The sequence below is a fragment of the Talpa occidentalis genome, unplaced genomic scaffold, assembly GCF_014898055.3.
Source record: "Talpa occidentalis isolate TD23 unplaced genomic scaffold, MPIMG_talOcc4v2.1 talOcc4.2, whole genome shotgun sequence".
NCBI classification, from domain to species: domain Eukaryota; kingdom Metazoa; phylum Chordata; class Mammalia; order Eulipotyphla; family Talpidae; genus Talpa; species Talpa occidentalis.
Window position 1 is genome coordinate 105,168,081 of NW_023602073.1, and position 13,905 is coordinate 105,181,985.

A 13,905-nucleotide genomic window follows, 5' to 3' on the forward strand; every position below is an offset into this window, starting at 1 on the left:
ACACTATGGACACTCTCTGGGATGAGACAGTGGCCACTTGTGGCCTTAGAAATGCTTTTCTTATCCCAATCTCCCATTTGGGAAATAAACCCTTTTGCACCCTGAGACTGAGCTGTGTTGTAATTGTGAGTGCATCAATAAGAACCCACAAACTGTGAGCATATCCTCCCCTCCACCCCCAGTTTTGCTCTATTTCAATGTGACTTCAGTCTCTCTAATGGCTATTGTCTTCTTCCTGGAACAATCCACTGTCATATTGGTCTCAGGTCTTTTTATTTGTGATGTCTTTGGAAATGCTCTTTTTTTCATATTTTCAAATGGCTGGGCTCTTCATCTTTCAGATTTCACCTCATCTCTTATTTTCTCAGAAGACTTCCAGACATATTACTCAACTTTTTTTCTTTTTTTTTTTTAAAAATATTTATTTATTTATGCATACAAGAGCCGGGGTACAGGCCAGAAAGGTGTGGGGGTGAGAAGATTCACCAGAGACAGAGAGGGGAACAGAACAGGCAGACTGACAAAATACACTGCTGAGGGGAGCAGCGGGCGAGACAGGAAAGGTCCGCCTCACCATGTGGTTTCTCCCTGGCTGGCCGGGGATCGAACTGGTGCTGCAGAGGCTGCGGATTGCTTCATAGTGTGGTGCTTATCCCCTTGTGCCACCAAGGAGGCCATATTACTCAATTTTGTCTTGCCTTCTACTTTGTCAAGTACCTTACAGTTGTTCTTGATGCTATCCCTATTTTAAGTTTTGTGGTGTTCTAGTGCTTTTTGTTTGTTTTTTACCATGTATGTATTCTACTTCTAATATACTCTATGTGTTATTGATTTCCTCCTTTATCTGGTAAACTTCCTGATTCAAGAATTTCTTTTATACAGAGGAAGGATAGCATATAGTAAATCTTCCATAAAATGTTGACTAAATGTATAAGCACTTGATAAATGTTAATTTCTTTTTCTATATTCTAGAGTAAACTATTTTTCTCTTATAATTAAGTATAGCCCTTGTAATTTCATGATTGTTAGGACAGAATGTGATAATGCATACAAAATTTATACTCCAATTCATATAATGTAGTAGGTAATTAGGCAGTAACATTTTTATTTCATCAATAGAGTCCACTGAAAAGACATACTAGACATTGGGTATAGTTTGACTTAATTAGATTATTGCAACCCTGGTGCAATTAAATCATATGTAGCATATGCAGCTTATCATGCTATATCTTATATAGGATATGATAGCGAGCATATTTTTTTATTATATAGTCACAGTGATATTAGTATATCCTAATATTCTCTTTTGAAGCCCAAATGTACCTGAAGTCCAAATGTCCCTGAAGTAATCTGCCTTTTTATATTTCAAACTATATAAATTATAAGAAGATAACATTTATTGTCATCCTAAGTTAATATGAAGTTTCCTATTTCCTAAGAATAGCTATGATTCTGATGATAGGCTTTCTGATTACTGAGACTTCATACCTTCATGTTCACTATTTCCAGGAAGAGCCCTACGTCTTGTTTAAGAAGTCTGACAAACCTCTCTATGGGAATGATCGATTTGAAGGTTATTGCATTGACCTCCTCAGAGAGTTGTCTACAATCCTTGGCTTTACATATGAAATTAGACTGGTGGAGGATGGGAAATATGGAGCTCAGGATGATGCCAATGGACAATGGAATGGAATGGTCCGTGAATTAATTGATCATGTAAGTCCCTTTTCTCATTATTTATTACCTTTGTTAGATTGCTAAAAATATATTGTTTTAATGGTTAGGGTTAATAATGGCAAAGAGCATTAACATATTCTAAGTGTGCATTATTTTCAGTAATTCATGGTATGTATATATATATGTACACACACATTAAAAACAAGGGGCATGTATAGTTCTATTAGACTTCTGTCTTCAATTCACTAGTATTTAGTGATTAATATATGTAAGTATTTGGACTTAATTGCAAATTGGAATGTGGTTTCCAAAATGTGAATTTCTTTTTCACTTTTATAATTTTAACTTTTTAATGAACCATGAAAATGTATGATGCAAACTTTCAATTTCATGATTAAAAACTTCCTTACTAGGATAGGATACTTCAACATAGAGATGAGAGAAATTTATATGCCAAAAGTATGTAATAAAATAGTCCATAAAATAGAACTAGAATATTAAGCATATTGAAGCAGGAAAATAAATATTTTATTTTTTCAATTGAATAGGCCTGTATTCCTTCTTGGCTAGGAAAGATTCATAATTTCTTAATTCATTTGTTTGAAATAAGCTTTTTTAAATGTCATAAAAATTTGATTCTGTTTTTTAGCATTAAGTTTATTTTGATATTTTCCATAATATTATGACATGTAACTGTTGCTAAGACTTCTACAACTTAGTAAAAATAATTACCCTTAAAAAAGCTTCATGAACCCTATACAAAAATTCTTACCAAATATAGAAAATATAGAAAATTTTTACAGCATTTTCTAAATATTTTGTTACTGTTGATTTCAAAGTTCATTATCGAGAATAAGGGAGTCAAGGAGATCTATCTATGTATCTATCCGGATAGTGACAGTAGGTTCTGGTTAGAAGCATAATAAAAAAATAAAAAAAAATTTCAAATATTCAACATTCTTAATGATTTGGAGTTATTAAAATTTTGACTTTGATCAGTTCTTTCTCACAGGTCTGCTTAAATAGAGTATTATATTTTAACTATGTAAATTTTTTTAAATATTTATTTATTTATGAATACAAGAGCTAGGTACAGGCCAGAGATGTGGGGGGGTGGTGAAAGGATTCACCAAAGACCGTGGTAACAGAACAGGCAGATTGACCGAAGTACACTGCTGAGGGGAGCTGCAGGCGAGTCAGGAGAGGTCAGCTGCACCATGTAAGTTGCTCCCTGGCCATCCGGGGATCGAACTCGTGCTGCAGAGGCTGCAGATTGCTTCATAGTATGGTACTTAACCCTTTGCACCAGCAGGGAGACCCCTAACTATGTAAAATTTATTAGTGATAAAAATATTGGAACATATATGCATGCACATATTCATGTATATGCATGCATACATACATACAGTCATTTGTCTTTTATGAACATTCTGCTCAGTGACAGCCCTGATATATTATAGTGGTCCCAATATTATGAGTTTTACCTATTAAACTAGAATGATGATTATAATAAATATATTCAATGTACTTATACATCCAGCATCAAATATATTGACATATCAATATCAAAATACTGTCCACATATTTCTCTTTGTACAACCTCTACCCAGTTTGCATATGTATGAGTATGCTAGCTTCAGTGCAAAGTAGAATCTGATTGATAATAAGATCAACACCTGAAGTTCTCTTCTCATCTCTTTCCTTGGGAAGATCATCTTCCCCCATAGTTTAATTACCATTCTTGTACTTAAATTTCACCGCTCTAAAGCTTCAGTTCTGAGCCTTAGACCCATTATCTGGCTACTTACAGTTTATTTTATGCTTAAATATCATGTAAGTACCTCAAAGGTAGCATGTTCCAGACTGAATTTATTATTTATGCTGAATCAGTTCCTTCTGACGTATTTCCTATTATCAGCTCATGGCACAATAATTCACAGATTTCCCAGCCAATGATTAATGATCAACTCAAATTATTTATTGAGTGTGCTTCTTACATAATTCTGAAAGCTGTTCATTTCTCTCCAACTCTTCACTGTCACTTGGAATAATATCCTGATATGAGACTCCTTCCCTCCTAATCCATTAATCATTTTTGGTTTTTGGTTAGGGTCTTGTTTCAGAAAGAGGAATGTGATCATGATCTTCTCATGCATAATCTTTCAGCAGTTTCCATCATCCTAAAATGCCTCTATAATATAGTTACAGTCCCTTCTACATTTGATTATTGTTTATCTGCTATGAAAATCTTTTTCACAGTCTAAATCTACTCTCAGTTCTTTTCAATTCTACTTTCTATGTTAAAATTGTCCTTTATGGATAAAATCAACAGGACTCCCCAAACAGAAATAAAAGGGAGAGAGGAAAGTGAGGTTAGTATATTTATTTCAATTCTTATTTCTTTGCCTTGGGCTGGCTGTGTCCCTGCATAGGCTGTTCTTGTAATAATGTCTGTTCTATACATATCTCTCTCTCTGTCTGCATTCTAATTTATGCTCTGCATAGTAGCTTTGTTTTTTTTTTTTGTTTTTTGTTTTTTTTTTTGGGGGGGGTGAAAGAAATTGGGCTGTAGGCCAGAGTTGTAGGGATCAAAGGATTTACTGGAGACAAAGTGAGGAGCAGAACAGCCTGATTTACTGAAACACATGCTAGTGGAGCAGTGGGCGAGACAGAAGAGGTCTGCGGGGCCATACTTGGGTAGCTCCCTGCAGGGGATTGAACTCAGGCCTTAGCAGTGATAGCACTGTGTCACTAAACCCATAGGCCACCAGGGAGGCTCCCCCACTACATAGTTTTGTTTTGTTAACTTTTGGAGATGGTTACAGATTAGCTGCTATTAATTAGCGGATTCCTGCACCACCTGTTAAAACCTTCTTATATCACTGGTTCTCAAAGTACTTTCCAAAGAAGTACAGATATAGCATCACTTTAGAATGTGTTACAAATGCAAATTTTCATGTCCTACTCTAGATCCTACTGGCTTTGAAGCTCTGAGGTGGAGACCAGCAATCCCTGTTTTTAAAAAACTATTGATTCTGATGATCCCTGAAGTTTGAGAGTTAATGCTCTATCCTCCATCCAAAACTGTGTAATTAATTAATTGAGTAAACATTAAACTAAAAAATTATGCAGATTCCAGGAAATTCACTAAGACTACAAAGACAGAAAAAAGTGTTACCCTTCTACACAGCCAAGAAAATACATCCCATTACAGAGATGTTCTCAGGATAAACAACTAGTCTTCAAGCAAACTTCAAAGCAAAATTTATCACACATAGTTCATCCTAAATTTAATTGCTAATAGGGATGGCAATCTGTTTAGCTATTTGGAAAAAATATGTCTCATATTTATGATAATACATAGTTTTTAGGTACTCACCCACCAAAGTTAGTTTCCTACCTTCCCACAGAAACTTATAGATAGATATTTTCCTTAGTGTTCACATTTCAGAGAGTTACTTGCCAGGTCCTTCAGAAAGGCATCCCTGGTTTTAAAACTGTTAAGAGGAACACTTAACTATTTAAACAATTATATACATATTACAAAGTGAGAGAAAAAACTTCTAATTTTAGGTTTTCTAAACTAAATGCCCTAGGTCTCTTCCCTTATTTGTAACAGGGAGAATATAGCTGTTTATATTAATTTATATTTGCCCCAAAATTACAAGTGCTTATTATTTTATGTCACAGCTTGGTTTACAACCTTCTCCATCCCTCTCTTGTGAGAGGATCCTCAGTGCACATGGTTCTTTGTTGTACAATGTGAAGATACGACTGCAGAACATTATCAGAAAAATGTGGCTCCAGAGGTATTATTTGTTCTTGAAAAATTATAAGCTGTTTCCCTGTAAACACCTTTCTCCTCCACCACCTCCACAGCAGGGCTGCCTTGGTAAGGCAGATGTGGATTCAAATCCTAAGTTGTCTATCTATTTTATGCCTCAGACATGCTGCCTTAAAGTTTTTGAACCTTTATTTTCTCATCAAGTATATAATTATATTAATAATTAAAAATGATACATATAAATTTCCTAATGCAATGCCTGACATATAATAGATAATCCGTAGAGATATAACTAATTGGTTCAAAGTTTGTTTTCTTATTCTATATTTCTACAAAAGTATGAGTGTTCTTGGACTAAAGGGTAGAAAATTTAGACATTATTGAAATGAGAATGATGGAGGGATTCATAGATGCCATTGATACTGATTTTGAATTGAACCCCAGGTAGTCAATAAAGTCAGCATAAAGTTTAATTGTAAAGTTTATTAATTAAAACTTTTGGTGTTCAAGTATCTTAGTACTTTCCAACTTAAATGGATTATGTCTTGTGACTAGTAGAATTAATTAAACATGAGAACATTAATAGAGAATCAAATTTGGTTAGATTAGGAGTAGGTATGATCAATGTTAAGAAATGATGTTTAGGATTCTAGCAAACTAGAAACACCCATTTAAAAAATATGCAAAATATTTCTTTAAAAATCACAGTAGTCATTATGGGACAAATCATGTTGTACCTCCTTGTACTTATTTTATGATTTGGTATTGTGACAAATTTGAACTATATATAAAACTGAAATTGAATAGATTTATTTTCCTTGCTTAAATTCTTTAAGATTTTAGTCTAGCATTTCTTAAGTAGATTATTTTTATAAAAATTGCTATTTAATCAATTTCAAGAAATGTTAATAGCATGTGTCCTGCTACAGAGGAGGTAAAAACGATCTACAAACACTTGTAAATTCTTTCCATCAGATTAGACATTATTTGAGTTTTTTTTTAAAAGATTGATTTATTTATTTATACAAGCGCTGGGTACAGTCAGAAGTGCGGGAGGGTGTGAAAATTCACCAGAGACAGAGTGGGGAACAGAACAGGCAGACTGATGAAATACACTGCTGAGGGGAGCAGCGGGCATGGGAGGAGAGGTCTGCTTGCCATGTGGGACCCTTGCCGGCGGCCAGGGATCGAACCAGTGCTGCCGAGGCTGTGGGCAACTTTTTGCCCGGCGCTCAACCACTGCACCACCAGGGGAGGTCCCATTATTTGAGTTTTTAAGATGATTGGTGATCTGAGCCATTCTATTTGAAATTTGTTGGGCAGTTACAAAAGTTGACAATTTTCTGAGTCAAGATACTATTTTGCCATATCTGTTCACTGCATTTTTATTTTTCTCTGTTGTGTATACTTCAAGTACACCTTTTTTCCGCAATGATAACTAAAATAACTTGGAGACACAAATAATCCAAAAAGTATTCAGCATTCAAGAATACTCATTGAAAAAATAATAACAAAAATGTTTGATTGTGTTTGTGGAGTAGAGGAAATTTCCCCTCACTCTCTTGGTTTTTCATAGATTTGGTCAAATGATCAACAGTCAAAATAGTAGGCAAAAAAAATGCAATTTGATTACCTATATACAGGGAATCTACACAGACATTGATTCCAAGGTCAGTGAATAGAAATGGGGGTGTATATCTTGAGCTAAGAAATGGGATAGGGGTTTCAAGAAGAAAGTCTCACATGACAGGAAGAGGGTGACTCATATGACAAAGATCAGGTGCTCTGTAAATATATTTGCTCTGCCTTATAGAAAGATTTCTTTAATAGAAAGTTTATTCCTGCTCAAATCCCTGGTTCTAGATAATCCTCCTGCCCCAACCCCTCGTGCATTTTTTTTTTTTTTCCATCTAGGTAGGTAAGTGAGTTGTAAGGCCCTCATGAGTCTGCAGGGCCTCAGTTTGCCTCAGCTCAAAATAATCCACATGCCAAATTGATGTCACCTTTAAAAAAAAAAAAAAGATTTATGTTTATTTATTTATGCATACAAGAACTGGAGTGTAAGCCAGAAGCGCAGGGGATGAGAGGATTCATCAGAGACAGAGTAAGGAGCAGATCAGGCAGATCTACTGAAATACACTGCTGAGGGGATCAGTGGGTAAGACAGGATACATCCTCTGAGCCATGTAGGTTAACTCCCTGGTGGGAGATCGAATTCAGGCCTCAGTGGCTGGCCATAGCTCGATAGTGCTGTCTTTTTTTTTTTTTTTTTTTTAAATATTAAATTTTATTTTTATATTCCCCCATACAATTGCAAACGCCCCATTCTGACCCCAATCCTTCCCCTCCCGCCCCCCACCCCCAAAAAGTGTCTCTGGTTCATAGTTTTTTGTTGATTTTGATTTTCACTTTCTTATATTCATTTTCCTGGTCCCTTATTTAAGTTTTCTAGATTCCTGCTATGAGTGAGACCATCCGGTATTTTTCTTTTTCTTTTTGGCTTATTTCGCTGAGCATGATCCCTTCCAGTGCCATCCATGTTGCTGCAAATTGCATGTGTTTATCTTTTTTGAATGCTGAGTAATATTCCATGGTATATATGTACCACATCTTCTTGATCCAGTCATCTATTTTTGGGCATTTGGGTTGTTTCCAAAGCTTAGCTATTGTAAACAGTGCTGCTATAAACATAGGAGTGCAGGTGCTCTTTGGAATTGATGTTTCTGTGTCCTTTGGGTAAATACCTAGGAGTGGAATTGCTGGATCATATGGAAGCTCTATGTTTAGTAGGTCCAGAAATCTCCACACAGCTCTCCATAGTGGTTGGACCAGTTTGCACTCCCACCAACAGTGCACAAGAGTTCCTTTTTCTCCACATCCTCGCCAACATTTGTTGTTGCTAGTTTTTTTAATATGTGCCATTCTCACTGGTGTGAGATGGTATCTCATGGTAGTTTTGATTTGCATTTCCCTGATTACAAGTGATGTTGAACATTGGGTGATGTGTCTGTAAAGATGTCTTTGATGTGCAAATCCCGTAGTGTTTCGCCTATATTTCCTTCTATGTATTTTATGGTTTCAGGTCTTATGTCTAGTTCTTTAATCATTTTGAGTTGATTTTTTGTGTATGGTGTGAGGTAGTGGTCAAGCTTCATTCTTTTGCATGTAGCGACCCAGTTTTCCCAGCACCATTTATTGAACAAACTTTCTTTGCTCCAATGCATAGTCTTTGCTCCTTTGTCAAAGATTAGTTGACCATAAATCTGTGGGTTTATTTCTGGATTTTCTATTCGATTCCATTGGTCTGTATGTCTGTTCTTGTTCCAATACCATGCAGTTTTGATGATTATGGCTTTGTAGTATAGTTTGAAGTCTGGGAGTCTGATGCCTCCATTTCCTTCTTTTTTTTTCAGTAGAGCTTTGGCTATTCGGGGTTTTTGGTGATTCCATATGAATTTCATCAATAATTGTTCTATTTCTTTGAAGAATGCCATTGAGATTTTGATTGGAATAGCATTGAATCTGTATATTGCTTTTGGTAGGATGGCCATTTTAATAATGTTTATTCTTCCAATCCATGAGCAGGGGATGTCTTTCCATTTCTTTGTGTCTTCTTCTATTTCTTTTAACAGTGTTTTATAGTTTTCTTTGTATAGGTCCTTTACCTCTTTTGTTAGATTTATTCCCAAATATTTGATTTTTTTTGTTTCGATAATAAAAGGGGTGGTTTTTTTGATTTCTTCTTCTTCAGATTTATTGTTTGTGTATAGGAAGGCTACTGACTTTTGCGTGTTGATTTTGTATCCTGCCACTTTACTGAATTGATTGATGAGTTGATATTTTTTTTCTGTGGAGATTTTGGGGTTCTCTATGTATATTATCATATCATCTGCAAATAGTGATAGTTTGACTTCTTCTTTTCCTATTTGGATTCCTTGGATGTCTTTCTCTTGTCTTATTGCTCTGGCTAGGACTTCCAGTATTATATTGAAAAGCAGTGGTGAGAGTGGACATCCTTGTCTTGTTCCAGATCTTAATGGAATTGCTTTCAGCTTTTCACCATTGAGAATGATACTGGCTGTTGGCTTGTCATAGATGGCCTTTATGATGTTGAGGTATGTTCCTTGTATCCCAAGAATTTCAAGGGCTTTTATCATGAATGGGTGTTGCACTTTGTCGAAAGCTTTCTCAGCATCTATTGATATTATCATATGGTTTTTATATTTCTTTTTGTTGATGTGTTGGATAACGTTGATTGATTTTCGGATGTTAAACCATCCTTGTGCCCCTGGAATGAATCCAACTTGGTCGTGGTGAATTATCTTATGGATACATTGTTGGATTCTGATAACTAAAATTTTGTTGAGGATTTTTGCATCAGTGTTCATTAGGGAGATTGGCCTGTAGTTTTCCTTTTTTGTGTTGTCCTTATTCGGTTTTGGTATTAGTGTAATATTGGCTTCATAGAACGTGTTTGGTATTGTCCCTTCCTTCTCAATTTTTTGGAAGAGTTTGTGAAGGATAGGCACTAATTCGTCTCTGAATGTTTGGTAGAATTCATTTGTAAATCCATCAGGTCCTGGGCTTTTGTTTTTGGGGAGGTTTTTAATTACCATTTCAATTTCGCTGCTTGTAATTAGTCTGTTTAGGTGTTCTATTTCTTCTTTATCTAGCTTTGGGTGATTGTAGAGTTGTAGGAATTTGTCCATCTCCTCTAGATTGTTGAACTTGTTTCCATATAACTGTTCATAGTAGTTACTGATTATTCTTTTGATTTCTGCTGTGTCCGTTGTGATTTCTCCTCTTTCATTTATGATTCTGTGTATTTGTGCTTTCTCCCTTTTTTCCTTTGTGAGCCTGGCTAGGGGTTTGTCTATTTTATTTATTTTTTCAAAGAACCAGCTCTTGGTTTCATTGATCTTTTGGATTGTTTTTTTAGTTTCAATTTCATTTATTTCTGCTTTGGTTTTTATTATTTCTTTTCTTCTACTGGTTCTGGGGTTTTTTTGTTGTTCTTTTTCTAGATCTTTGAGCTTCGAGATTAGGTTGTTTCTTTGAGTTCTTTCTTGTTTTTTGATGTGAGCTTCTATTGCTATATATTTTCCTCTTATTACTGCTTTTGCTGCATCCCATACATTTAGGATATTGGTGTCCTCCTTGTCATTCAATTCAAAGAATTTTTTAATTTCTTCTTTGATCTCCTCGTTAGTCCAGTGGTCTTCCAGTAGTGTGGCTTTTAATCTCCATGAGGTAGGATAGTTCCTTGCCTTCTTTTTATGATTTATTTCTAGTTTGATGCCTTCGTGGTCAGAAAAGATGGTTGGTATGATTTCAATCTTGGTGTATCTGTTGATGTTTGTCTTGTGCCCCAGTATGTGATCGATCCTGGAGAATGATCCGTGTGCGCTTGAGAAAAATGTGTACTCCGTTTTTTTTGGGTTTAGTGTTCTATAGATGTCTGTTAAGCCCAAATGCTCTAGGTCCTTATTTAGAGCTTTAGTTTCTTTACTTATTTTTTGTCTTGTTGATCTATCCATTGTTGATAGTGGTGTGTTGAAGTCTCCCACTACGTATGTGTTTTCTCTGATGTCTGTTTTCAGAGAGGACAACAGTTGTCTGATATATTTTGGTGCTCTTTCGTTTGGTGAGTATATGTTAATGAGTGTTATTTCTTCTTGAAATATTGTCCCCTTAATCATAATGTAGTGACCATTGGGGTCTCTTTTTATTTTTTTGAGTTTGAAGTCTGTTTTATCTGATATAAGTATAGCTGTTCCTGCTTTCTTTTTTGGCCCATTTGCTTGTAGGATTGTTTTCCATCCTTTGACTTTGAGCCTATTTTTATCTTTTGTAGCTAAATGTGTTTCCTGGAGACAGCAAAAGGTTGGGTTTTGTTTCTTAATCCAGGCTGCAACTCTGTGTCTTTTTATTGAAGAGTTTAGTCCATTTACATTTAGAGTTAATATTGATATGTTAGCATCTGTATTTGCCATTATGTTTGTCTTTCCTTTGATTTTATTAATAACTTTTTTTTTTTTTTGGTCTTCTTTCGTTGTTATTCGTCCTCTGAGGTTCTGGCTTTAGGATTCCTTGTAGTATTTTTTTGGAGTGGGGGTTTAGTCGCAATGAAATTCCGGAGTTTCTCTTTGTCTGGGAAGGTCCATATTCTTTCTTCATGGAGGAAAGAGAGCTTTGCGGGATAGAGTATTCTTGGTTGGCATCTGTTTTCTTGGAGTCTGTTGACTATGTCCCTCCACTCTCTCCTTGCCCGTAGTGTTTCTTCAGAGAAGTCTGATGTCAGCCTGATTGGTTTTCCTTTGAATGTTATCTGTTTCTTCCCTCTTGCCAGCTTCATTATTTTTTCCTTGTCCTGGATTCTTGGGAGCTTTACTATTATGTGTCTTGCTGTGTTTTTCCTTTCGTCGTGGAAGTTTGGTGTTCTTCTTGCTTCTTGTATATCAATTTTCAGCTCCTTCTTCTCATTTGGGAAGTTCTCTTCAATTATATCCATGAATATTTTCTCTGTTCCTACATCTCTCTCCTCTCCTTCTGGAATTCCTATAACTCTTATATTTCCTTTCCTCATGGAGTCAGATAGTTCCCGAAGTCTTTCTTCATTCTTTTTCCTTCGTACTTCTCTTTCCTTTTCTGTTTTGGTTCTTTTTATTTCTGTGTCTTCAAGATTACTTATTCGTTCTTCCATTTCATCTATTCTGCTTTCATTGCTTTTCCCAGAGTTCTTTAGTTCCTCCATTAATTCTTTGATCTCCTGCATTTCTCTTACTTCCCTCTTTAGGGACTCAATTTCCTTCTTCTGATCTATCACTTTTTTAATCATGGCAATTTTAAATTCTCTTTCTGGAAGGCTCAGAAGTTCTTCCAAGTTGCTGTCGTTGCAATCTGGGGAGTGGTTTTCTTTTTGTGGTGTGCTTCTTTCCTGAGGAGTTGTTAGGTTGCGTGTGGTTCTTCTACTCCCTACTGTCTGTTTTCTAATTTGTCGTATGCGTTGGGACACTGTGTTGCTCGGACTGACTGACATCTTGGGTGAACTTCTCCGCTCCCCTCTGGCTCTTCCAGGAGCCATCTCTGTCTTCTGGGGGAGCTTTCTGCTGGTTTTAGGCAGTTTTTACTGAAGAAATGTCCCTGTTCTCAAATGGCGAAGCGGGATGCAGTCCCTGCGCCTCCGGTTTCAGGCACCCTCTTCTGCGCACCCGGTCTGCCCCGGACGTGGGTGCCTGCTCCCTCTGTGGGCTCAGACTGCTGGTCGGAAGGGGCCTGGCGTGGAATAACTTCCCGGCTGGCCACTGGGTCCTCCAGAAACCTTCTGCCCTTTTCAAGCAGTCTTAAGAAATGTCCTGTTTTATAGGGTGTTAGTGACTTTTTTTTTCCTGGTCGCTAGGTGGCGCCAGAGATCTCTCCTATTGTCCTTGGGGGGCTGTTTTTCGCCTCCCCCCACCCCGTGGGACAGGGAACAGAGCGGGAATGGTAGGGTACACCTCAACAGCTTTGGGGTGCTGTGTCTGCCTTGTGCCCCACCGTCGTGGAGAACCCACGCCCCGAATTTTCGTGCCCCGGGTCTCAGTTCAAAGCCCTCAGTTCCAGGACAAGGGCTGTAGCCCAGTTCAGTGGCGCGGGAATGGCGCCTTTTGCACAGCTCCCGTGCCTGGGCGCCTGGTTCCTGCTCACTCAGGGAGGGACCTTCACCTCAGTGAGGACCTCCGTGCGTCTCCCCGCAAGCCTAGGTCGTCTCCCTGCAAGCCTAGGTCGCAGGCGTGGGGACCTGGGCAGCCGCGATCCCGGTCTGCACTTGCTTTTCAAGCGCGCCAAGCGCGCTGCTTTCCCGCGCAGGCTTACCGGCAGCCCAGCCCGGGCTGTGTGCGCATCTCCCGGGGTCTTTGTTCTTCTCTAATGGCGCCCGGAGCCGTTCGCTCACCACCGCCGCGGATCCTGCAGGGTTCGCCTCAGCTCCAGTTCATGGGGTGTGGTGGCTGCAATAGTTCCTTTCCACTCACAGTCCCGCTTGCTGCCTCGTTTGTTCTTGTGGGCCGTTTTGGTTTGTTGCTTCCCTCCTCTCTGCCGGTAGGAGAGTGCCGCCTTTGTGGGCGGGGGAGGGGAGCAGGGTTCTGCGCTTCCCTCCCTTCTAGTCCTCTTTTATGGCCAGTTTCTTCTTCGGGCAGTTCGCTGGCGTCACCCGTTTATCTTCCGTGTCCCAGTTCTCACTGGGACCTGCCGCTTTTCCTCCCTATTCACTTTTTTTAATGGGAGATCTTACTCGCAGCGTCTCCTCGCCGCCATGTTGCTCAGATAGTGCTGTCTTTAACCCCTGTGCCACCAGGGAAGCCCCCCCCCCAAATTGATATCTTGAACCCTCTTCTATACATCTGGAGAAGCCTACCCTTCAATAGTGTTCCTAAACAAAGTGAAAGTCAAGCACATGCTCCTTA

General features: G+C 38.0%; 1 protein-coding gene across 6 annotated transcripts in view; it reads left to right on the top strand.

Annotated features, from left to right (window-relative positions):
* Positions 1–13,905, top strand: part of GRIK2 (glutamate ionotropic receptor kainate type subunit 2) — a 587,451-nt gene that overhangs the window by 405,553 nt on the left and 167,993 nt on the right. For all 6 annotated transcript variants that reach the window (XM_054699057.1, XM_054699052.1, XM_054699054.1 and 3 more), the window contains one exon: positions 1,510–1,716. In XM_054699057.1, the coding sequence (XP_054555032.1) occupies positions 1,510–1,716 (207 nt within the window). The remainder of the gene's footprint in view (positions 1–1,509; positions 1,717–13,905) is intronic.